General features: G+C 33.6%; 1 protein-coding gene across 28 annotated transcripts in view; it reads left to right on the top strand.

Annotated features, from left to right (window-relative positions):
- Nucleotides 1–26,462, top strand: part of sei (seizure) — a 538,215-nt gene that overhangs the window by 433,524 nt on the left and 78,229 nt on the right. For 14 of the 28 annotated variants that reach the window (XM_067087717.1, XM_067087716.1, XM_067087731.1 and 11 more), the window contains 6 exons: nt 175–317; nt 1,481–1,674; nt 2,733–2,902; nt 3,574–3,621; nt 6,684–6,814; nt 14,505–14,591. In XM_067087717.1, coding sequence (XP_066943818.1) covers nt 175–317; nt 1,481–1,674; nt 2,733–2,902; nt 3,574–3,621; nt 6,684–6,814; nt 14,505–14,591 — 773 coding nt within the window. The remainder of the gene's footprint in view (nt 1–174; nt 318–1,480; nt 1,675–2,732; nt 2,903–3,573; nt 3,622–6,683; nt 6,815–14,504; nt 14,592–26,462) is intronic. The other 14 variants (XM_067087714.1, XM_067087723.1, XM_067087726.1 and 11 more) reach the window with 3 other exon arrangements.

The raw sequence follows: 26,462 nt of genomic DNA, 5'->3' as shown, positions 1-26,462 counted from the left end.
CTATTATATCCTTACATGAAAAATTTAATGACAAATATGTACATTAGTTACCTTATACAATCAGTGATTCAAAGCCAAAGTCCCCATGTCATTAATGGCCTTAATATCGCATATGTAAACCATTTATGTACCTGCCATATCCTGAGAATCCAGATTGTTTGTTGTCTTCCAAAGGGCACTTAGTATGAAGTTCAAAACAACACATGCGCCTCCAGGAGACACTCTGGTGCACAAGGGGGATGTCCTCACCTCCATGTACTTCATCTCCAGAGGTTCCATCGAGATACTTAAGGATGATGTAGTGATGGCCATCCTAGGTAAGTGTTCGTTTGTTCGTTTTAGATTAAGGGCAGCCCATAGTCAAGTGCTGCTGCTTTTCCTGTTATTAGTGTTATCTAGTTTCAGGCTGGTATGCCTATCAAACACATATACATTGTGAATAGATTCAAAATACTATCTGAATCCACTGCAGGTAGGGAATCCATTAAACTTGTACTTAGAAGTCTGTGGATATCAGACATAGTGATGCCAGATAAAGAAAGTTCAGATAGCTAAGTGTGAGGAAAATAGATATATTAGACTCAAAACGATTACTAATTTGCATTGGCCAATGTAGAAAAACATAAATAAATTGCAGGTAGAAAAATATCCACCCTTTTAAGCTTTAGAAAGTTAGTTCAGCAACCCTTTCTTTTTGTTTTTAATGTTTGTAAAGAAAACCACAGTTAATTATTGTATATTTACCTTGATGTAAATAAAACACAGCTAATTATTGTATGTTTACCGTGATGTAAAGAAAACCACCCAGCTAATTATTGTATATTTACCTTGAGGTAAACAAAACTGTATTTAGAATGTATAAGTTATCATTAAAAGTTAAGAATTCGTGAATCCGAGCGTTAATTTGCAAAATGTCTTTTTCGTAATGTGATACCGTTTGTTAACAGGATGAGAAAGGACAATATTTTTTAACTTGAACATGCCATGGCACTCAAAATTGTTTTAATTTTTATTGTTTTTATTTAGTACCTGTATGACATTCTTAGCATTACATTACAGCAGTGTTATAATTACTGATGTAAATACTTGATCCTCTAATACTTGTGTGCTCAGATATGCATGATTGGTTGATTGGTCTTATTTGTTCCTCAGAAGCTTCTAAGCTTTCTCCAAAAACAATAACACTTCCAATATTAGACCTCATTGACTCATAAAGTGAACTATTGATTATTTACTTTTATTTAGAAAATGACACCATAATAAACGTTCAGTGTGTAGAATTCCTAAGTCAAAATGTTATGTTCAGCACAGTCTAGAATTTGATTCTTTAAAAACTCTTCCTGTCTTAAGAAACCTTGAACACAGTTGTTCCGGGATTTCAAAAATTTGTCTCAATCCATGAAAAATTTATCAGTTTTTTGTCATTGTAATTCCTTCTTAAATTACAGGTAAAGATTGTAATTTCCTTCTTAAATTGCAGGTAAAGATGATATCTTTGGAGAAAACCCTTGTATATATCCCACCATTGGGAAGTCGTCGTGCAATGTCCGTGCCCTTACTTACTGTGATCTTCATCGGATAATGAGAGATGATATTTTAGATGTACTTGACTTATATCCTGAGTTTGCTGAGGACTTTTCTCGCAATCTAGAAATTACGTTCAATTTGAGAGATGTAAGTACAACTTCGCAGTTTCTTTGTGTGGAAGTAAACAGTTTCAAGTAAATCATGATGTGTTGGTATGAGTACTGTAGGTAGTTATGCGATGAGCACGTTTCATATATATATATATATATATATATATATATATATATATATATATATATATATATATATATATATATATATATACAATATATATATTTAGACATATATCTATACATACATATATACACACATATATATATATATATATATATATATATATATATATATATATATATATATATATATATATATATATATATATATATATATATATGCATACAATATATATATTTAGACATATATCTATACATACATATATACACATATATATATATATATATATATATATATATATATATATATATAAATACATGTGTGTATGTATGTATGTATAGATATATACTGTATATATATATATATATATATATATATATATATATATGCACATATACATATGAATGTCTTTTACTGTAACCTAACATATGTTTCAATTACTTTTGTAGTCCTGATCAGGAATACAGAGTATTAAAAATATATATATATATATATATATATATATATATATATATATATATATATATATATATATATATATATATATATATATATATATATAATATATTGTGCTACTGTCTGGATCAAATTTCTGTGCAAAGCTGTGTTGGAAATTTATTTAGTTTTATGTAATTTGTAGACTTTCCCTTTCTTGGCAGATTGTACACTGAATGATAGTCTTTGTCCCGTGCCTCCTTTTGCTTGGCTAGAAGAGAATATGACAGAATTTAAAGAAGTCAATCTGTGGATTTTGGTTGCCCAAAAATACAATTAAGCATTTTAATGGTATTAAAATAAGTCACTTTAAATGGAACTTCTGTATAGAAGAACAAATACAACAATTTTGTCTATCAAAGGCAACCATAGTAGATGGGTGTATCTGTAGTGCTGAAGTCTATCCCATAGCCAGAGTGATTTTAAAATGAATTAATGCTCAGGAAGTGAACTTCTTTCTTGGTGTCCTTTTGCAGGAGGAAGTAGTTGGTGTCGACCCAACGATACTGCACAAAAAATACATGCTTGGCAGAGAGAGAAGTAACTCCCAGGAGACAGATGACATCCGGAAGTCTGTCTTGAGACCGCCAAGAGTGCGTCGTAGACGTTATCAGAGACCGGGTTCAAGTGGTGATGAGAGCGATTCGTAAGTATTATCATCTTTTCCACTGTTGTAATTGATAGAGACCTTGAGTGTGAATCACGTTAGGTTTGCGGTCCCCCAAAATTTACATTAATTTAGTTGTAAACAATCCGATTGCTGGTTATAATTGGTTATAGATATTTTTCTGTTAAGATCTTTCATTTTGTATAAATTTAGATTAGGCTCAGCACTATTTGATCCATTTCTGTTTTTCTGTCGTCCTTTTCTGTAGCTGTAGTTGTAAACTGAATGCACTCATAAAGGTATGCAAATAATTCATTAATATCCAAATATCATGTTAGTAAATGCAGTGAAATTTTCATTATTATTTATTGTACAATCGCAACTGACTAAATTGAAAATATCAGTCCTTAGATTTTCTTTGTATTTTATGATTTCCTGAGTACTCTGGAGCATGATTTTTATTTCTGCATTAATCAATAAAATCCTGAAACTTAGTGCTCTATAACAGTTTATATATATATATATATATATATATATATATATATATATATATATATATATATATATATATATATATATATATATACATATATATACTATATATATATATATGTATGTATATATACTGTATATACTGTATATATATTATATATACATATATATACACTGCACATATGTTACTGTTGGTAACACATGCTTCCCCCTGACAGTCTCGAAGCTGAACAATATCACTCCAGTTCTGAAGTCTTGCACGAAGAGTAAGTTCTAGCTTGCATTCGAACTTTGTGTGGTCTTTTAGTTGCGTTCATCGCTCTGATTGTCAGTCTTCTTAAGTAGATCTTCTGATTATCTGCCCCATTGCTATTCACAGTCATTTATATCATGAAAGCCTTCCTGCTTGTTTGGAGACTCCGTCAGCCGTTTCAGATTGTAAATTTAACCAAGGACATGGTTGTTTAAATTCTGTGTTCATTTTTTCTTTATAATACTATAGATGGAATGACGTGTAACATCTTCTTTATCAGTAGCTCTTTGCAAATTCTAAACGAGCTTTTTTTATTAGCTTTTGCATATTCAATAGTATATTACTAGAGAAGACAAGGAATATCTCTTATGAAGTTTGCAGAATAAGCCCCAACTGAATATTTGGTAGACAGTCAGAAGAAGAAAGCTGAACTTTGTGATGTAACGGTATAACTTGACCCTGTATAGTCCTGTTAGCCCATAAATGTAACGAAACTGTAACTTACAGATGTATCTCTGTTCGCTTAGCATAGCGTTGGACTGTATTCTTGTTCCACGTCCGTTATTAAGAAATGTCAACGGAAACATTAAGGGTTTGCTACTTCAGTGATACACATGCTGTCCAGCGCCATGCAGGGTTTAGAGAACCTTATGCTGTTATGATCCCTTAATTTTCTTCAGGTAGTCAGTGTTTTGAGACCTTTTTGTTAGCTCCTAGTTTCAGGTGTTGCTTTGTAATTACTTACTTTACTAGGTTATTACATCTTGTATCTTTACCATATATGTTGACTGCAGTTTCGTTCAGTGGGAAAGTAAATGATGGTGCTTTCATGATAGTTCAGTGGTTGTAGCTCTTACAGATTTCCGTTTTCTCCCATTCCCACATAAGGATTTTAAAAGCTGACAAGTTAAATTTCATAGTGTTGAAGTGTAAAGAGATCAAAGTTTGTATATATCATAAATCTCATGGATTCACAACAGATGTTTTGTAAATAAATTGACATTCCCTGTGGAAGGATCCTTTAAAAATCCAAATAAGGATCTCCTGACAGAAAGGGTCATCGCTATTTGTCCTTATCTTTGGTTTCATGGTTTTTTTATTTATTTTTTTTTCACTTGCCCTTGTCATTCATTGCAGATCACAAACAATAAAAGTCACCTTCCAAAAAGTGCAGAGCTTCCACATTAAACCCCATTGTTGTAGTTGCCTTGCATGTCGAGTAATGGTCTTTATTTCCATTAAACAATTTGGAAACAGAATGAGGCTTATCTTCTCCTGGTGAATTGTAATAGTCGCATGAATATGGCAGAAAATGTTGTATGAGAATGAAAGGAGAAAATTAAGCATTGCGGAAGTGCTGCAGAATTTGGTCAGTATGAGACTCATAAGGGACGGAACATCGGTTGATCTTGCGTCACACTTTTATTTTTTGTACCCTTGAATGCGAAAGATGTTAGTTTAAATCTGCAAAATTATAAAAGACACGTATAGGATTTCTCTGAGAAATATTTTAGAATTAAGTTATACTTCAAAGGTATGCATGCAAAGAAATGTTAAGAAGGAAACATATCACCTTTTCCCATTCTATGTCACCCTAAATGATAGTCAGTAGGAGAAAAAAGATAGTATAGAGGTAATATATATGGCTGCCTATACTATGACTAGTAAGTCCGTGATTGTTTGTTCTAATCATTTACCAAGTGGCCGTTGGTCATGTCGTTTGATTATAAAAGATGTATGTACAGTATTTTAAATATTTGTTTTAGATAAAAAGTTGACTTCCTTGAGAAGTGAGCTTAAACTCCAGGAAGTTCAAGAACCAACTATACTTCATTACTTATTTTTCCGTTTTTATTTTAATTTTTTTTTATTGAAACCATAAATTATGGTTCCTGTACTTAATAATTTACAGATCTATTCAATCCATCCACGTTTTTACATTATTTTTACTTTTTTAACAGAATGTTGCATTGTAAGATTTTTCATAAAAGAAGCATAAAATTGTTTGTGTTATAAACACTTTATTTACTTGAGATCCTGCACGACTAAAAATTTCAGTTGCTAGTGAGTCTTACATTATAAGTATGTCACATAAACTTACTGAAACCCCATATTTTGTCTAGAGTACCTCTTGGTGACATGTATATTTCTGCCCTTAAATATATGCAAAATAACACATTAGAATCCTATACATATTGATTACATGGTTGGTTTAGTTTATAGTTTATGACTATAAGTATGGTATATAGTTTGAGACTACTTTATAAGTACGGTATCTTGTTACCTTATCTGTTGACTCTGTAATTTCTACTTATTACTTGGTTGTTTTGTTTTTAGAAGTATCGCTTATGAGTAAGTGAACTGTTTATAGTTTTTGAGGAAACCTCAGTTTTGTTTCTTATATATTTGAAGACCCTTCCATGATTATCTTAACTGTAAATTGTATTGCTGTGACTGACGTCACATGAAATAATGCAGCTCATATAATTGGTGTCGTAGGACTCGCAGTTTTTTCTTCAGTGAGCTCATGATGAATAGCAAGGCCCTCCTGTATGGTCTTTTGGAGACAATTCGTGTGTCTGAAGAGCTAACTTGGCAGATTTTTACAGTGCATGATTACAAGTCTAAACATAGTCCTGAAGAAGAGCAAATTATTCTTTTCACTAACTGTGCTGGTTGTAACATGCCAACTGTACAATTTTCACCTTCCAGTAGTATTCTTTTCAAGTGAACACCAGAATGTATGTGGTGATTATCTTATTTAGCTTTTTAATAAATGTTCATTACAGTGGCCCTTTTCAGCACTCCCCATTTCCATTACCACATATTTATATAGGAGATATCCTGTTACCTTTAAAGTTTATCCTCTCATGTTTATATATATATATATATATATATATATATATATATATATATATATATATATATATATATATATATATATATATATATATATATTATATATTTACACATACACAGTTGCTGTTATTCTCTCAGATAGCCCTTAGAGTTGAGCCAGATTTAAACATTTTTGTGACAGATTAAGGGTTTAATTGTAAAATGCCTTTTCTGCAGGGAGGAAAAGCAACCAGTGTTAGGAGGTGGCATTCTAGAATGTTCTCCAGAGAAAGCTGGTCAAGACGTCACACCTTTAAACCTCAATTTTGAGCAGAAACAACGATCTGGTACCCTCAATTCCATAACAGGTGAGAATTCTTTCTTTTGAAGCGTTCAGGTAACTTGTTTCTCTGGATGCAAATAGTAATACCAATGTGTGGCTCCTAACCCTGTTTGACATAAAGGTTTATAAGTATGTACCTCAGAAAGGAGTTCTTATGGGACGGCTGTTTTTTTATGAAAACTTATCCCTACTGTTGTCCTCAATTTGCTCATTGCTTTATAATTTTCCAATTCACTTTGTGTCTGAGAACCCTTTTGCTTTTGCAGTTTTGTTGTTGTTGCTCAGAAAATTGGTACCTTATCTTTTAGCACTGGTGAAAACAGTTTTGTGACTTCTTAAAATGTTATTTGTAAATAATGACATTATTAATGCACTGTAAGTACAGTATTTGTAAATTATAAGTTACCATTCGTAAATAAGAAATATGGGTTTGCATATATTGCGAATGTGCGTAAACTCCTTGGGAAGTACTTTAAATGCAGCGTAGCTTCATATGCTTAGCATAAAATATTGCAGCAGATGCTGAGATAAGCAAAATATTTCTGGACATGACATGATATGACTGGAGGACATGAAAGCTGATATTTAATTCGGTAGATGCCACATATTATTGAAAAAAAATGTTCAAGGATTAGATATTCATCCCAGATGCTCTTGAAGTTAAAATAGGTATTCTCTGAAATTGCCTTGTCATTCAGTTACATGAAGAATTTTGCCGATAGAAACAAAAGTTCAGTTTCTTTGTAGGTCATAGATTTTATTCTTTAATCAGCAATACAACAAGCAAAGTTTCACATACAGTAACTAAACTGTGCCGTGACAAAATTTTCTTTTATTTGATACTGGTCATTTGAATATCTCTCTCTCTCTCTCTCTCTCTCTCTCTCTCTCTCTCTCTCTCTCTCTCTCTCTCTCTCTCTCTCTGTTTGTCTGTGGAAAAATACTGTTGATCCAAGCATAGGCCAGACTATTTATTTGGTGTGCAGTCATACACCCCTTTTATAGGAATGTGTACGTGCAAGAATGTTTTTGTTTATAAAAATAATTATACACCTTTATACTTCTGCAGTAAGCAGCAAACACGTATATATACATATATACAGAGAGAGAGAGAGAGAGAGTATTTACTGGTCACTTTTTACCAGATACGTATGTAATTTCTGTCATCACTGACGTTCAAGGTAAGGAGACAGAAAAATATAGAAACATAAACTACAAAATAATTAATACAAAAAAAAACTTAAATATAACAATAGGTCTTTATGAAACGTCCACTCTCTCTTGAGATATATCTATCTAATTATACACAGACAGACACACACATACATGCATACATACATATATATGTATGTGTATATATATATATATATATATATATATATATATATATATATATATATATATATATATATATATATATATATATATATATATATATATATATATATATATATATATATATATATATATATATATATATATATATATATATATATATATATATATATATATATATATATATATATATATATATATATATATATATATATATATTATATATATATATATATTTACTGTATATGAAGTTGTAATAGCCACAATGCCCTCTTAACGTCTCGAATCCTTCACACTTTTTCGGGATATGCTTATCACTACAAAGCCTTAGATCCAAATGCGAGAAATATGAAGTAATTCTGATGTCTGATAGCAGGAATCGAACCTTCATCCAGAGTATCAGAAAAAAGTCACGTAGTCAGGTCCTCCTTATGTGTGTGTGTGTGTGTGTGTCTGTCTGTCTGTCTGTATAATATAGATATATCTCAAGAGAGAGTGGAACTTTCATAAACACCTATTGTTAAAGATTGAAGCTGTTTCTGTATTAATTATTTTGTAGTTTGTTTCTGTATTTTACTGTCTTCTTACCTTGAATGTCAGTGAAGACAGAAATCTTCTGTTCGCCAGAAACAGGTAAATCCAGCTATTTTTGTGAAAACTCTTGGTGATTCTTAGCCTCTTCATTTTCATCTTATTTACATGTTATTATAACATGTAAATATTACCAAAGAAGCTCATATACTTTCTCTCTCTCTCTCTCTCTCTCTCTCTCTCTCTCTCTCTCTCTCTCTCTCTCACACACACACAAGCCCTTTGTTGGCCGAGTCGGTTGAGCTTCAGACTGTCACTCGATGGGCCGGAGTTCAATTCCCGCGGCCGGCTGATGAAGAGTTAGAGGAATTTATTTCTGGTGATAGAAATTCATTTCTCGCTTTAATGTGGTTCGGATTCCACAATAAGCTGTAGGTCCCGTTGCTAAGTAACCAATTGGTTCTTAGCCACGTAAAATAAGTCTAATCCTTCGGGCCAGCCCTAGGAGAGCTGTTAATCAGCTCAGTGGTCTGGTAAAACTAAGGTATACTTAACTTTAACTTTCTCTCTCTCACACACACACACACACACACACACACACTCGCACAATTAGACCCGGGAGAATTTCTTTACAATTATCTCTTGAGCATAGTTCATTGGTATCCATATTCATCCCTGTTCATTGTTCTCTCTTGCACCATTTTGAGGGCAGTTTGTACTCTCTGTGTGTTGTACTTTTCTTTGTTTTTAGCCGGTTGGTTGTCATTGTTCGTGATGTTCAGGCTTTTAATTGTCCGGTTTTTTTTTATGAATGCATTCTTTTATCATGTGGTTCTGATCACAAAAAGATTGTAAATCTCTTGAGTCCTGAAACTTTTCAGTCTTGTCCAATGGGACATTCAGTAGCTGGAGGTCTGTCAACAAGAAACCAGACAACGTCTGACAGTTTGCAGCCAAAGTGTATCACTGTTCTTAGTACAGCATATTCTGAGTATGTGACCTTAATTCTTGCTACCTTAAAGCTTTCACATTTGGAAAACAGCTTAGGCTTAATTTATTTTACAGAAACCTAGTTAGTTGTTAACAAAGACTTCTATACTTAAAGGGATACTAATATCAATCTGTCCTGCTTCTTATGGTTTTTTTTCAGTGAATATTAGGAGTATTGTTTTTGTGCTTACATGCAAGTAGCATAACAGGCGTGTACCTTCTAGGTAAAATTGCCCAAAGTTAAGTGCCGAACTACTCCCTTTACTGAGGTTCAGCATCCTTATGCTTATCCGGTGCTGGAACATTTGACTGAATTGAAGCAAAGGGCTGACTTCCCTCATTCCCAAATTGACTGCCTTCCCTACACACGGGTACTACCTAAAGTGCTGTACCTGCTCACCTCGATTTAGCTGAATTAATTACTACTTAGCTGCTATTCATACAAACAAATTTTTATTTATTCTTTTCGTTGGGATTTTACTACTCTTCTCACGATTGGCTTTCTTTTATAATGCTTAACCTTTCGTCCTGTGGAAGTTTGCTTTATAGTTTAATGGCCAATTTTGGCTTCCCATATAATTGTGCACACTGCACTTATCATTAATAATAATAATAATAATAATAATAATAATAATAATAATAATAATAATAATAATAATAATAATAATAATAATAATAATAATGATAATAACTGTTTTATCTGGTTACTGGGGTTTTGATTTTATGTGCCATGTAAAGGAACACTCTCCCCAATGATAGATTTGCACGTATACACATGTACTAATGTGTGTGTGTGTACGCGCATAGATATGCAGCTGCTTTCGATGAACTTTTTAACTACCTCAATTCCCAATATTCTTTGTGTACTTTTCCTATTGGAAACGTATTTAAACTTTGAAATGTAATTTAAAAAGTGCCAATTTTCACATTATGGCATCCAAGGAATATTTCTTCACCTTAGATGCAAGGTGTTCAGAATGAAAAGTTTTTAAAAAATATGGAATAAAGAACATAAAAGGTTCATTGCATTTATAAGATAAATTTTGAATCTAACCATATACTGTACAGTATATATATTTATATGTATATATTATATGTATGTATATATAATATAAATTTATATTATGTATATATACATATACTGTATATCAGTATATACATATTATATATGTGTATGTATAATATAAATATATATTATGTATATATACATATATATCAGTATGTACACATATAGATATATATATATATACATATAGATATGTATATATATATACATATAGATATGTATATATATATACATATAGATATGTATATATATATATATATATATATATATATATATATATATATATATATATATATATATATATATATGTTATATAGTCCTGTATCTCGATTTATGCATCCAAGGACCTGTGGGATAAAGGAAATTTCCAGAAATGGCAAAAAATCATTCTATGGGTGTAAAATGGCAACTTTGTACCCCCCTACCTTGTCAACTCCGAATAACTATAAACACAAATATCCTTGTAAACAAAACCAACACACTTTAAACTGAAAAAATGGATGTTAAACCGTAAGTTACTGAATGTTTCTCGAATTTATAACAATATATGCATATACTATATGCTTATACACACAAAATATGGTAGGCAATGAACACATGATACACTACTGTACTGTACATTATTTTTATGAAACAAGGTCTTTAATTGATTTCCTTTGAAGAACAGGAATAACTTTCAGAGTAACAAATGTCAGACTTCCTTTGAAGAACATGAATAGCTTTCAGAGTAAAAAACGTTGTCAATCTTCCTTTGAAGAACAGGAATAGCTTTCAGAGTAACAAACGTTGTCAAGCTTCCTCTGAAGAACAGGAATAGCTTTCAGATTAACAAACATTGTCAGTCTTCCTCTGAAGAACAGGAATATCTTACAGAGTAAAAATCGTTGTCAATCTTCCTTTGAAGAACAGAACAGGAATAGCTTTCAGAGTAATGAACGTTGTCAGTCTTCCTTTGAACAACTGGAATAGCTTGCAGAGTAACAAATGTTGTCAATCTTCCTTGAAGAACAAGAATAGGTTTCAGAGTAACAAACGTTGGCAATCTTCCTGTAAATAACATCATATTGAAACCAATACCTGTACTGCCTTGCAGTTGTCTCAAAGATTCCTTACATTTACACTGAAGTACCTAGGAAAAATTAAACCACCCAAGAAATAAAAGCAACATTGTAGTAACCCTGAATTGAGAAAAGGTGATATTTTTATCTTAGATACTTACAGCCCATGTGGAAAGCATGACTAGAATTCGTACATCTAACACAGTAACAATAATCTTCCTCTTCCTTTTACCAACTTCCTTTGATATTCAGTTCTCCTCTTCATTAGGCTTTATCAAAGCAGGAATTATGAACCGTCCCATTTCCAAGTTTCTGTATTAATGTAGCCATTCCCCGATGGAACTGTGGGTAATGATGTCTTTGGATGCTTTGTACTCCTTTAAAATGCTTCACGTCCATATTTACATGTGTGCTTGCTCTTTTCCTGCCCCGTTCCCTTTGAAATACAGGTCCTGATTTGTCGTGTTTGCTGGACAATATGTCAGTTGGTGTTTGTAGATTTTTTTTCTTAAGTGAGCCTCACATATATTTTATCCATTTATTATTTATTTCTTCGATATCATTTTCTTTTCTTTACAATATAGCAGCCGAAGGCCAATTTGAATCGGAACAGCAATTTGACTCACAATAGTCGTTTCGGAAGTGATGTTTGCATCACTCTCAGGAATAGATATTATCTGTGCCAACTTGAATGATCTTTACCTGCAGGAACTTATTTGGTTTACGACACCCTGACTAGTTCGAACAGTATTATGCGTATATGTAGAAGAGGAATAAAGACGCTCCTTTGATAAGATGGGAATTGAGTATCAACTCTCTCTTCATCCGTAAAGTTGCTGCTGCATCCTTTCTTGAATGATACAATCCCCTAGGAATGTTACTGGATTCTGTTATATTTTCCCATTCCTGTTATGGAGAAATGATTGAAAGGAGTGGTGATCCTTTCAGTGAGAAGCCTTTGATTTGATCATTCTGTTGCGTTATCCTGAAGGTAACTGATGACTGTAGCTTGTAGATTTTCTGTTCCATGTATTTAGTCTTGTGGGCCTGGTTTTGACATCCTCTTTTGGTCAGCTCATTGTTGTAGCATGGAAGAGAATTTAGTAATACTACACAAGAGTGTAAAAAAAATGGCAGCACAAGAATATATAGGTAACTCCTGTTCATAGGAGTACTTATGCATTTTGGGAGTACCTATGCGGTACTGCATGTTTATTACTCATTGATTACGATTTTACAGTAGATCTTGTACTCGTTGAGATTTTATTCTAAAACCCCATATATAATTTGTAAAATATTTTAAAATTTGACTACTTTGTTATTGAATCGGGTGTGACATTTACCTCTGAGAAAATTGGTATTGGACTTAAACACTAAATTATTATTATTATTATTTATTATTATTATTATTATTATTATTATTATTATTATTATTATTATTATTATTATTATTATTGTTGTTGTTGTTGTATAAGGTCCACAATAATATATCAGTGGAAGAAAGTGAGACTTTATAAAAATGTATAAAAAGCTTTTGAACCCTATCCTGGGTTCATCTTCAGTTCAGTTGGAGTGAGGATGAACCCAGGATAGGGTTCGAAAGCTTTTTATTCATTTTTATAAAGTTTCACATTTTACCGTTGATATAATGCTGTATTGTGGACCTTATACAAAATTATTTCTGTTCTCGGCATTAAGAATTCTACACATTATCATTATTATTATTATTATTATTATTATTATTATTATTATTATTATTATTATTATTATTATTATTAAGGTACAAATACATCCTAAGATGTTTTACCTTTGAAGTTAATTTCAGCCTAAACTTTTGTTCCTCTGTGCATGATTGGCCCATGCTATAATGACTGAATACAAAATTAGCATATTTTTCCTGCGTGAAACTGTTACAGTACTTGTTATAACACTAAACTGATGCTTATTCAGAAAGTGAAAACACTGCTTTTCATTTAACAAAGTAAAACCATGAACATAAACTGACTGACTGACCTGTGAGTTGATTCCTTGTTCTTGAGGTGTAAATGAAGGAAGGGAGCAGACCCTCCTCTGTTATTGAGACAAATTTTTTTTACTACGGTAATTGGATATAACACTCATCTTAAGCAGCAGTCAGAAATTAGGCTGATATAGCATGAGAATCTTCTCCAAGTCTGTTGTTACTCTGTGTTTTCAGTGTTGCTTTATTTGTCATTGCTCCCTTAGATAAACAGCTACATTACGCCAGTAGCTTACATGTTTGTTTTTCAGCCATTGTCACTTTGCAGCAGAGTGACGTGGCTTAAAACAGTGATCTGTAAATGTCTTCCAAAGGTTACTGAGCCTTTTCATCAAAATTCCATTGCCTGAAATGTTTTTACCTAATATTCGTACAATTAATTCATGCTTACTTAAACTTCCATTCTGTGTTTGAATTTTCGTTGGCATTAATTGGATTTTGTAAATATGAAAAACTTAGTTGTTATTGCACATAACTGAAAACTGAAATACTTAACACAAGCAACAAGGTGCAAGCTGTTGACGTTGTAACGGCAGTCTCCTTTTGCACGTCAATTGTTTTCATGTTGGTTGTATCTTAGAAGACTTCTTACCCTACAGAACATTCATTAAACCTTATTTCTTTATCTTCTTTCCTAATTTGTAAATCTCCCTGTCGTTGTGTCCATGGTTGTTTTCATGACAGCTAACAATCGTCCATATATTTTCGCCCGTAGGGGTCCTTACCCAGCTCAAACGTAGCTTTACGGACCTCCGTCTGCATAGAGTGGAGGGTAAAGTCCATAGATCGGAGAGTAGACATGGTAAGGCACAGGCGGAAAGAGGTATTGCTATTCCGATTTCTGATACCTTTTGATTTTATTTAACTTTTCATTTCTTTACTTTTTTCATAAATATACATGTAGAAATGTTTCCTTCAGCGGGACATTTTTTAAATTACTGCAGTAATGAATTGTGTTGTCCAGTAATTATAGTTTTTTTTTTTTTTAAATCTGGATGTAATTTTTTTTCTTATCCACATGCATTTTTTCTTACTGGACTACTAGTTCCTACTGTGTCTGGTTGATACCAGTGATCTGTGTGTTTTGTACCACAGTAGCGTTGGTAGCTGTAATCTGAGCAAGCACAAAGTGTATTTATAAACCTAAGTAGCTGCAGTTGTTATTTGTCATCAGTGTTCTGAATGTCATCAGTGTTTTAGTGCCCTTTGTCTTTGTTAGTATTTAAAACAAATATTAACCTGTATGGGTGTATGCATGACTTTGGCAAAACTGTTTCATAGCAAGAACGGTTTGAAGGTTGCATTTATTGATAGATACTTACAATCTTTTATTTCATGCGGGTTTGCTTTCGCTTTGCCTTTCTTTTGAGATTTGCTTCATATATTACTACTCCGAACATTAAAAAGCAAAAAAAAATAAATAAAAATGAAATCAAATAAACGTGCATGCAGGACTAGCTGCGTATTGGTATTTAACACAGTAATCGACAGCAGTGTGAGATTTTATGCATTTTATTTGCAGAACAACAAATCTGAAACTTTATCATTGTAAAGTGGGTGGAATTTTTAAATCAGTGGAAAATTTTGTGAGTAATAAAATATGCATGTCATTTTCCTGTGACATCACCAAAACCAGAAAATCATATGTTAGTCAGTAATAGTTAAGTGCATATATTATAATGTCACTTTATGGGGGAAACCGGGTAATAAAGACATTTAATTTTCCAGATAATATTCGTTCTCTCTTTTTAGGTTTCAGTACCTGAGAGATAAGAATTTAGGACAAATGTTCACTGTACAGTATAGTATAAGATGGTAAAGGATAACAAATAACAGTACTGAAAGATGTATTTAAGTTAATACTAATTTGGTGAACTGTGTAAAGATACACTAATATCACTTAGCATTAACTCACACATATACTTACAGCTTAAAGATATTTTTTTTCTGTTTTCGGTAAACAGGTACAGTCGTGCCTTCATTTCGTAAGCTTGTTGGTTTTGTAGGTCTGTGCTGGGCTGTTTTCACTTTATTTAATGAGTAAATAAAGCCAGTGATGTCATCATATCACGAATGTGGCTGCTCAAGAAGCCACTGGTTTCCTCTTTTTGTATGCATTTTCTTCTTTTGCATTATTATAGTTGTTTTGAGATGGGTCTGCATAGATGGATGTATTCATATAAGAATGAAGATTCATTCCAAATACTGTACTAAATGGCTCCACTAGATGAGTCGTGTATGGAAATTATTATTTCTATAGAAATGTTGAGAGGTGGAGAGACTCACGGACTGTATGTACCATTCCATAACACTAGAATGATGTTTACCATATAAGTTGAAAATACAGACCGTGAATTTATTGGAATAGATTTTTATGTAAAATCCTTTTTCTATGTAAAGGCATGTATGAAATTTGTCCGAAGTACATCATTCTTATGGTAAAGACTTGAGAACTTGATCCAAAATCTTAATTTCTGTCCTTGTTCAAAGTAATGCCCTTTTATGGCTACTGTTGTCATTGTTTAAATGATTATTTGTTTAAGAAAATACTTCCTGCCTAATAGCAGAAATCTGTGCTGAACTCTTCCTTTCATAGTATCCTTCAGTACAAGCGCTAGACCGGCTGTTTGTAAGTTGAATAATAAGGTGGGGATCCCCCTCCCCTTGATGACCCCCTACATTTCTCAGCTTTAGCTGAGAACTCTCTGAAGCCTCAGCCATATGAGTGGTCAAAAGAATTGTGCATAAAAGGACGATTAAGGTCGTTTGGCATCAGTCCTTTAGGTTCTACTGATGCCTCTGGAGGATGGAGACCAATCATAGACCTCTCAGCACTGAACAAGTACATTCGTCAGACTTTATTCATGATGAAGACTGCTTGCTCAGTGTTAGATTCCATCAGAGAGATTCATGATCTTGATTGACCAGCAGCATGCACACTTCCATATCCCCAGCCATCAGGACTCTGCTTCTTCAGCAAGAAGACATCTTCCAATTCAAGGCCCTTTGCTTCAGTTTAGTGTTGACCCCTCAATTTTTCATTTGGGTATTCACCCTGGTCTCTGTTTGGGCTCACCTGAAAGGCTTTGCCTTCTATGTACCTAGAAAATCGGCTGTTTCTCACTCCTTCCAAGGAGTGACTCCTCTAAGACAGACACCATCTCCTGACTCTGTGCTATTGTCTGCATGTGATAATAAACTGGCAAAAGTCAGATCTTGGTCCAGGGCAGTGGATCAGGTACCTGGGTATGTTTCTGGACTCTGTTGCAGTGAAGGCCTTCCCACTTGCTTCCTGCCTGGGCAACAGGAAGTTGCAACCTTGTTTCTGTGGAAGGAGGAAGAACCAGATTGGCAATGGCAAGTGATTCTGGGTCACCTCTTGTTTCTGGAAAGGCTTGTCCCTCATGATCAGTCATCTTTGATCTGCTAGATGATTAACAGGGTGTTTGTCACTCCAGGTCTTCAGATGCCCCTGGTAGCCCCTCATTGGCCACATGCCAGGTGATATGCGGACCTTTTGACTTTCCTAATGGAAATACTGAGAGAGCTTCCCCTCTGGCCCACCCTCTTGTGTCTGCCATACATTCACAGGTGTCACCAAGCAATTTAATCCCTCTATTGGGTGGAGTTTATCCAGAATCTGTGAGAGAGAGGATTTTCTCAGAGGGCAGCAAGAGGAATGTCTGGGTATCTTTTCCACACATGGGTACCAGAGAAAGTGGACCCTATTCTGTGTTGTAGGAAATAGCAGACTTCCTCATCTATCTTCACTAGGACAAGGGTCTATAAGTTTCTGAGGTTCAAGGTTACCATGCAGCTCTCCCTCTCAGGTTTTCTGGTTAAAAGTTTTGTAACTGGTGAAGTTATCCATGTTAATAAGAAATTTCATGCAGCCCTGCCTTCCATGGGAGCTTCGCCCCCCCAGGGTGGGATGTTTCTTTGATACTTAAAAGCTTGAAAACACCTCCAATGGTCCATTGTCTCAGTCTTTAAATAGAGACCTTACTTTGAAAATGGTTTTCTTATTTGCCCTGGCATCAGTGAAGAGAGAGTCAAGGAATTACATGGTTTGTTTTATCTTGTTTAGCACTTCAAAGGGTGGGGCTTGCTCTCCTCCTTCGTACTGGAACTGGTAGCCAAAACTCAAAGTCTCCCAGGTCTTGGTTAGAGACTCAAGTTTTTTTAGCCCTTCCCTGCAAAACTTTGTTGATGGAGACCCTGATGGGATGTTATTGTGCTCAATCTTTGCCCCTAAGTGCTACTTGGAAAGAAGACGCTTCTTAAGACCAGAGTGTTGACAGCTTTTCATTAGCACTGGTTTTCTCAAGAAAGAGGTGTTTTGGAACACAATTAACTTCTGGCTTTGTGAGGTCATAACACAGGCATGTGGAGCCTCCTCAGAAGAGTCATGCTTCCTCTCCTGTCCAAAACCTCTTAATTTTAGGGGCATCGGACTTTCTTGCCCATAGGAATAACTTTTCAGCTCACCAGGTAATGAGGCTGGAGTCTGGTGTAATCAGACTACCGTCACCTCATGCTACCTGAGGGATATTGCCCACAAGTCCCTTAACACCTTCCCGTTGGGACTTGTGGTGGCTGCTCAAGAGGTGGTGTGATTACTGGATCTCGGACCAGGTACCCTACATCTCATAGGAGCACATAGGCTTGGTCACTAAGTTTGGAAATGAATGGTTGTTCCCCCTTCCTTTCCTTTCAACTTCCTAAGACTATTTGAGCCAAAGTTTGCACTGAACCCAAATGGGGTTGAGGTAATGACACCACAAGCACCCGTTCTACCAGTTTAGACTGTGTTTCTGTCTGTCTCCTCTACTATAACAAGGGGAAGAGAGGACATGGTTAGAATTTTTTTATAAACCCATCACTTATTATCAACCAGAAAAGGCCGCCAGCCAATGAGACATCCTCAGAATTTATCCTGGTTTTCCAGATTTGCTTCGTATGAAGTTTCTGCTGTATAGAAACTTCAGCAGGGTCTGGACCCTGTAGTCTCTTCTCACTAAGGAGTAAGGAGCAGTACTGATCCTTCATCTTTTACTTGCAAGCAACAGGATGAATAGTTCTCCTAGTGGTTACCCATCCTTTTATTATGGGGTACTACTTCCCACCCAAGAGGTAAGTCTCCATATATGAAGGGTGTAAGAGTTTGTATCCCCATAGGAACAAATCACAAATTTTTAAAGTAATTTGTGTTTTTCCTAGGTAACATATCAAAGCCTTTCATATAGGTTTCACCCACCTCTTCTACCCTACTCCACCCCTAGTGTCAAACAAATAATGGGATACCCTCCTTGTTAATCAGTTCACAGCTGGTGTAGCACAAGCACTGAAAGATATTTCATATGTGAAAGGCATGGGTTTATATACCAGTGAAAAAATACGACACTTTGAAAAATTGTTTTTTTGTAAGCAAAGATGAAGCTGAAACCCTTCTCAGTCTCAAGCCTTCTGTGGACTTCAAGGCTACAGACCAAAACATTATAAGAATAACCCTTCATAAGGATCATCATGACTTGGAGAATGCAATGAACAAGTTCTTCTTATTTTAAGAGACTGAAATATTGGTAAATATAGGCATTTCTAAGTTCCGTATCTACATTGAATAGTGAAAAGCAAAAACTGTAATATTGACGGAAGCTGAGAATGAGGTGTCTGCATATAACAGAACAGCTTTCATGAATGCATTTTACCTGTAGAAAACACGAAGAGACGTAACTTGGTTATAACTGAGAGAGAAGTCCTTCCATTGTATGAGATACTTACTGTGAAAAATAAATAAATGCAGCACCTAACAGACACAGTCTGTTTCAATGAAATTATGAACTTTTGATATTTACCTATAAGTCCACAGCTGACTGAAAGTTGTATCTAAAGTTGTTTTAAGGAAATATGAATGAAAATTTTAGTGAAATAGTGTGCATTAGTATGTATCAAACTAAACCAGATTTCGCTTAACGTAATTAACTACAAGAGGAGTTGCTTTAGGAAAAGTATGTTACTAAATATATGACTGAAAAGGAAGAATTTAGAAGGAAGTTGTCTGTGGGAAAAAAGAACTAAATAGGAAAATGTAGACACATAAGGGACATTGATATAAGTAGCTACTTTACTTAGTGGATTATTAACTACAAAAGATATTTGATGGTCTAATAGAAAATTAGAAATCAGAGTAGAGGTGAAGGCAATCCATGGTGTCATTATTTTTTGTGTTGAATTTCCTTCAGAACAGTGATTTGTCACATTTCTCATTCTTCTTTAAGAAAAGGTTAATTTTGCTGGGGAGAATTTCACAGACGGTTGAGGAAAAAATGCAAGATACTGAAAAGTCTACTTATTGTATTATGAAATTTATAAGCAAATGCCAATGGAAGGTGCATCTTGCACCTTATCCGAGCCAAATCTAATGAAAACACAAAAGAACACATTGAAAATTACAGGAAAAGTGGAACCCAGGAAAGAGGTCCAAACCTCTGCAGAAGCAAAAAAATCTGCCACCAAGATATAAGTGAATGGTTCTAGTGGATGTTCCAATGTTACTCCAGAGTAAGGACAACTCTCTTTTACGGAGCAGAGCTGTGGCCAAAATAATGATAAAGAAAGAGACAACGAGGCCAACTTGTGTTAAAGAAAAATTTTATCTGGAACATAAAAACAGTAAAAAGCTGTAGTTATGGGAATGAAGAAAAGAATTAGCATAAAATCTAATCACTCATCATTATACAAGTAATATAGTTAATCAGAATTTTATGACCTCTCCAAGACACATTTAATTCCACACTCTAAATATTGATAAACTCAAGGTGATGGAATACATTTTAAACAAAGATCATCAAAGAATTGGATGAGAAAGGGGACAAAAATAATATATCCCAGAAGAGTGACCTTAGTCAGCTTCATATACTCACTGAAGGTCAGCAGTGGAGAAAAATCCATCTGGGAGTAACAGAAATAAACAGAGGAAGGATAACAGCAGACAAAGGAAGAAATGCAATGTTGAATCTGTTTGCAATGGGTTATGTGGAGAATTAAATTAGAGGAAAAGTGTAGCAAGATCATAACACCCATTGCATTGAGCACCCATAAGAATGGTGAAAGAAATAAATGTTATTTTTTCAACAACACTGTATATGGTTTAAAACGTTAGTAATGGGTTTAAAGATAAAAGTCACGAGTTGAAAGTTTGCATCTAAAGCTTTATGTCAGACCTTGCAGAATGTCTCAGAAATACTATTAGTGAGAATAAAAGCCCCTCTAAAGCTCTGCATGAAAGAAAAAAATCAGTACTATAAGAAAGAAGGTTCCTGGGGATCTTGTCTTGCTAAAGCCGTACTATTGATCCAAAAGAAGAAGTGGATTCAAGTTGTTCTAGAAAGTGAAAATTGATTAAAATTTTCCATACTCAAGTGGAAGTAAGCCTAAAGCAATTGGATAGCATTTTGAAAAATAAGATTAGATGCTTTTCCTCAAAACTACTGGTTGAAGAGTGGAATTTTGCTAATGAAAGGAAAATTGCAGGAATTAGGCAAAGAGGCAAAAAAATTAAGAGCTAGTGCATATATATAGTCCTTTATAATTTGTGCTGCAATATGTTCTCTGTTTACAAGGGTGGAAGAACCTTTTGGAATGTGCATGAGAAGGAACTTATTAGATAGGATTGGATTAGTCAGTGCAGGAGAATCATGACCACTGTAAGAAATGGGAGAAAAGAATGCCTTCCACTTGGAAAGCAAGTTACAGTTCCATCAGAATGGAGGAGAAGAAGAAAAATAGATTTGAAGAAGTTGGCGAAGAAACATTTTCTTTACAAAGGAAGACAAATTATATTTCCTTATAATGAAGGAGAACTTTGCACAGAATGAGTTAGAGCATAACCTGGAATAGAATGACATTAACTATACTACTGATAAAAATTTGAAATGTAAATAGAGAGGTTAAGTGATTATTTTTTTAAATTCTTGTAACAAATGTCATACATATAAAATAAAGGATTAATGACAGCATCAGGCACAAAGAACTGATGCTCACCATAGACACAAGTCCCTCTTTAATTTTGCCAGAAGACATGAGATAGCATTTCTCCAAAATAGATCTAGTGTACTCTTATTTGTACAGTAAAAATTGTATTTGTATAAAAATTATTGTGCCCTGAGAACAATGAAAGATAAGATTTTGCTAAACCCAGTAAGTCATAACTATTTTTGAAAGCAACCTTAGTCGTTGAACTGCAGTTTCTAAATGTTATAGGAAATTTGTATAAGTAAACCAGTATGGATTGAAAGACTAAAGAAGTCAAAAACATGGTCGAGAAAGAACTTGTAATAAATATATTAACAAAACATTTATATTATTAATCTGCAATCACAAATACAGTATTTTTATAGTATTTTTCTTTGGGTTGTTATACTGCAGTCTCTTAAAGGCCATATTTTCCAAGATTTTGGTAGTTGACTGTATAGAGGATATCAAGGCTACTGCTGTATTAGATACTTAAAAAAGAAAAGTTCCATATGAAAGTGACTAAGGTTACAGCTCACAGAGCAAGCATTAATATTTTCCGGTGTTTAACGCAGGTTACCCAAATACAATTAACACGTGGCTGTGGGTTGTCGTTACTGGAATAGTTCAACATAATTACATAATGAAATCAGGAACCATATACAAAACCTATATGTACTGTTTTGATTTAAAATTTTGAGGTGAAATGAACAATTGAAAGAAACGACCCTTCATCTCTCTCTCTCTCTCTCTCTCTCTCTCTCTCTCTCTCTCTCTCTCTCTCTCTCTCTCTCTCTCTCTCTCTCTCATTAGCTCACAAATTTGTTTGCATTAGCGGTTCCAGGTGCCTTTGCTTTATAAGTCTCTTGTCTGGACTTTGCCTTTTTCAGTAGATTATTGCATTGCCTCCTGTCTAATTTCACAGTCGAGAAATGACAAAAGACAGAAATTAAACGTCTAGTTCTTGGCCGTTTATAAGTGTTTTTGTTAAAATTAGAAGTAGATAAATTATTATATGAGCAAAATTAACAAATATAATGGCCGTAGAAATATTACTTGAAAATGAAAGTCTTTACTATCAGCAAAGTAGTAATAAAATACTTTACTCATAAAGTTCAGCTATGCAAAAATTGAAGCAGTTAGTACTCGCTTATCAGTATTATCATATCAGCTTTATTTCATTATTTTAGTAAATATATGTGCATATTACAATACAGTATTCAAGTACTGTTCGTGTGATTATAGTGCTAAAATAATTTTGTGGTACATGCTGTAAAAAGTTTATCTACATCACATATCCTTTCTTTCTACACATAAGCACATGTATGTTTGTGTGTGTGTGTGTGCTTACATGTGCGTATACAGTTTTTATTTTGCCCTTGGCACCATAAAATATATAGGATGTGTGTCCGCTGAGAATGACAAGATAAAGAAGAAAACTGAAGTAATGTTCGGTCACAGGGCCAGAGCTCTAACGTACCTGGTTGTGGATATTGTTCCCAATATCCACATATTGCTTTTTTGCTGTGTCATCGCTGTGTTCAGAACAGTTGAAGGAAGCAGAAGATTAAAGGTTAGGTGATTATTTGTGTGTGTGAGTGTGTGTGTATGTGCTATTAATTCAGTCGCTTTTAATAGTTTACTGAGGTTTACTCTCTCTCAACTTTATTTTCTTTCCTCATGTTGTGGTAAGAGACAAATACAAAATTATTTTCTCATATAATTTGTTTATTCTTTTTCAACACTTCATAAACATTTCAATAGTCAACAGTGTTCAAAAATACACATATATAGAAAATAAGTAGCAGAGTATTTGTATACTTTGCACGTATACTGTACTGCACTTGCATGAGAACAGGCGCAGTAAATTTTTCTGTACATGAGTATTTTCAGTATACGGTATGTAAAGTAAATATATTCGTATATTTACATTACACTTACCATGGTATATTTGTAAGTATATTTGTATGTAGGAATGCCTGTACAAATGCAATTACATATATATATATATATATATATATATATATATATATATATATATAATTATATATTTGTGTTTGTGTACAAAATCTCAACACGTTTGGGTCTATTATCAAAACAAAAGTAGGTTGAGAAGCACTGATATTTGGGCGGGTGGTAAGTTTCAGAATGAAAGAGCCTTATTCTACAAGAAAGCTGAGGAAGGAATGCAAGACGGTTAAAAGACAAAAGGTACTCGTTCTTTAAGGGTTTTATCTTTCCTGAAGACAATTAAAACTGAAGGCAAAATCTGTTTCACCCTGTATTAATCTGTGATTATTTACTTTTATATTTAAATCTTTAGGAGCTTGTTCCATCATTAGTTCTGTGTTCTGTTGATAGGAACAATCCGATGAGTTCATTTGATAATCTAATAGACAGACAGCACTCTTTTGACTATATTCTATAGACTCAGTGAGTATTCCAACAAAATTTTGCAGATGGTTAGGTTTCAATACTTTTTGCAAACTAAAGATGAGCTAATCTCAAATTTGGTTCTTTACTGACAGGTGGGCCAATGTTTTAAAGTTCACGTGTCTCATCCCCTCTCAGATTTGCACATACCTATTCAATCTCCTATCACTTAGCATAGGTGTTGTACCCAAATAGTATTATTTATTCTTCTTTCATCATTGTTGTCTACATTACGTTTTATTACTCCTTTTTGGTCGCATTTTATTGAAATTTTATATGGTAGTTCAGATGGCAGAGTTAACTGAACCATGTCTTGGTGTGAAAAATTTAATTGCCAGCAGTAATCTGTTTTAATATCAGATCTACTACAGTATATTGATTTTCAGTAAAGTATTGGAATATGCCACCTTAGTTTCTATGATATTGCATAAAATCTTGTGGAATTGTTTTAGTATGGCCAAATTATGTATGTTTTAGGGATTTTCAGTTCTACCAAACATGTAAACATGTACATTACACTGGTCACCCATTCCCTGTAAAAGACCAGGTTTAGTGGCTGAAGAGTGTAAGGACCACCATATTTTAGTATCATAAAGAGTAACCCGGTGGGAGTTTTGTTTCTTTTTTAAGGTCATTCTGTATGCCTTTTCATTTATTGGTAAGATTTGATAATTCCATGTCAGTCTTTGAGTATTTAGATACTGAAAGTCTGTTTCCCTTAGAATGCACTTCTCTAGTGGAAAGGATGAGCTAGAGAGAGATATAGAGAATCTTTATAAGCCTGGATCGTCTACTCTGGCCCACCTGCCAAGAAAGACAGAGTAGATTAACTACTTTTTCATTTGCAATTTTTACTAAGCTAACCTTAGGTAAACTTTTGTCTCATTACTTAAGAGTGTTGAGTACATTCGAAACAGTGCTGTCTGTAATTGAAGGAATTCACTTGATTTGGTTTCTTTATTGACATCAGTTAATTGAAAAAGGAAATCCTACATGAAAATCTAAAAATATAGATTATGAATTAACAAATGGTAAAACTGCTTTAATCTACAATATCTGTATGTGCGTGTAAACGCATTTATAGTGCAGAAAAAGCGTCGGGTAATAACAAATAAAGCTAAACGAGTTTATTAGAAAGGAATAGTAATTGAAAGAGCAACAGTGCTGCTTAAATAATACTTTTAATGGAATCTACGCTCAATATCTGGAAGTGACCTATGGATTTTTCACAAAGAAGTCTTTTTTTTTTTTCCCAAGATCTGATATGTAAAGATAGCAAAAATATTTATATGTTAGAAGACTTGAAGAAATATGGTAATGAAATAGCAGAAAACTGTATCAGAATACAACTTAACAGTATAGTCAGTAAGAATGTATATTTTCAGCAGAATATACTTTAACGGCTCCAACTAAGAAATAGTCTATGAAGGCCAATGTTTATGAATCGCATTCCATTCCCTAACTCATTCAAAGCCAGTATTTCTTAAATTACATTGCCATATTCATGAAAATTCTCAGTTACCTATACCAGTGTTCCAAATATTCCGTTACCATTATTCTCTTATTGTTTCTGGTATGTGTGCATTCACTTCTGGTCTTGGTCGTCGTAGCCTGACACGTCCTTGGAGATAGTATTTTAAACAGCATTTTTATTCTTTTCAATTTCACTTATGATCACATTCTTTATATAGTGTCATGGTTCTATTGGAACGCACCTACATTTTCTTCATTTATGTTCCATATCTTAGATTGTTACCACATGCCAGTGCACCAGAACACTGTTTTTTCATATTTTTAGTATATGTAATGGATTTCACTATAATATTATGGTCATCTCTAAATAATGTGTTATATATGTATACAAGCTATTCAGCATCAGCATCAAATTCACCAAACGTGGTAAAGTATTTCTCGATTTTTAGTTCCCGGAGAAAATAGAAAATTTACCTGATGATTATATATATATATATATATATATATATATATATATATATATATATATATATATATATATATATATATATATATATATATATATATATATATATATATATATATATATATACATACATATATAATTGTATGTATGTAAAGTAGGATTTTAACGCATACCTGTGGCACAAGTAGTTTAAAATTTGGGAGTTGAAGGTGTATAAAGTGGAAAACAGAAAAGGTTGCATTTCAGTTTTTACAACTTTATGACTGAGGGTAAGATTATTTTATGTGA

Source organism: Macrobrachium rosenbergii, chromosome 44, assembly GCF_040412425.1.
Source record: "Macrobrachium rosenbergii isolate ZJJX-2024 chromosome 44, ASM4041242v1, whole genome shotgun sequence".
Classification (NCBI taxonomy): Eukaryota; Metazoa; Arthropoda; class Malacostraca; order Decapoda; family Palaemonidae; genus Macrobrachium; species Macrobrachium rosenbergii.
This window is presented reverse-complemented; position numbering and strand designations above follow the sequence as displayed.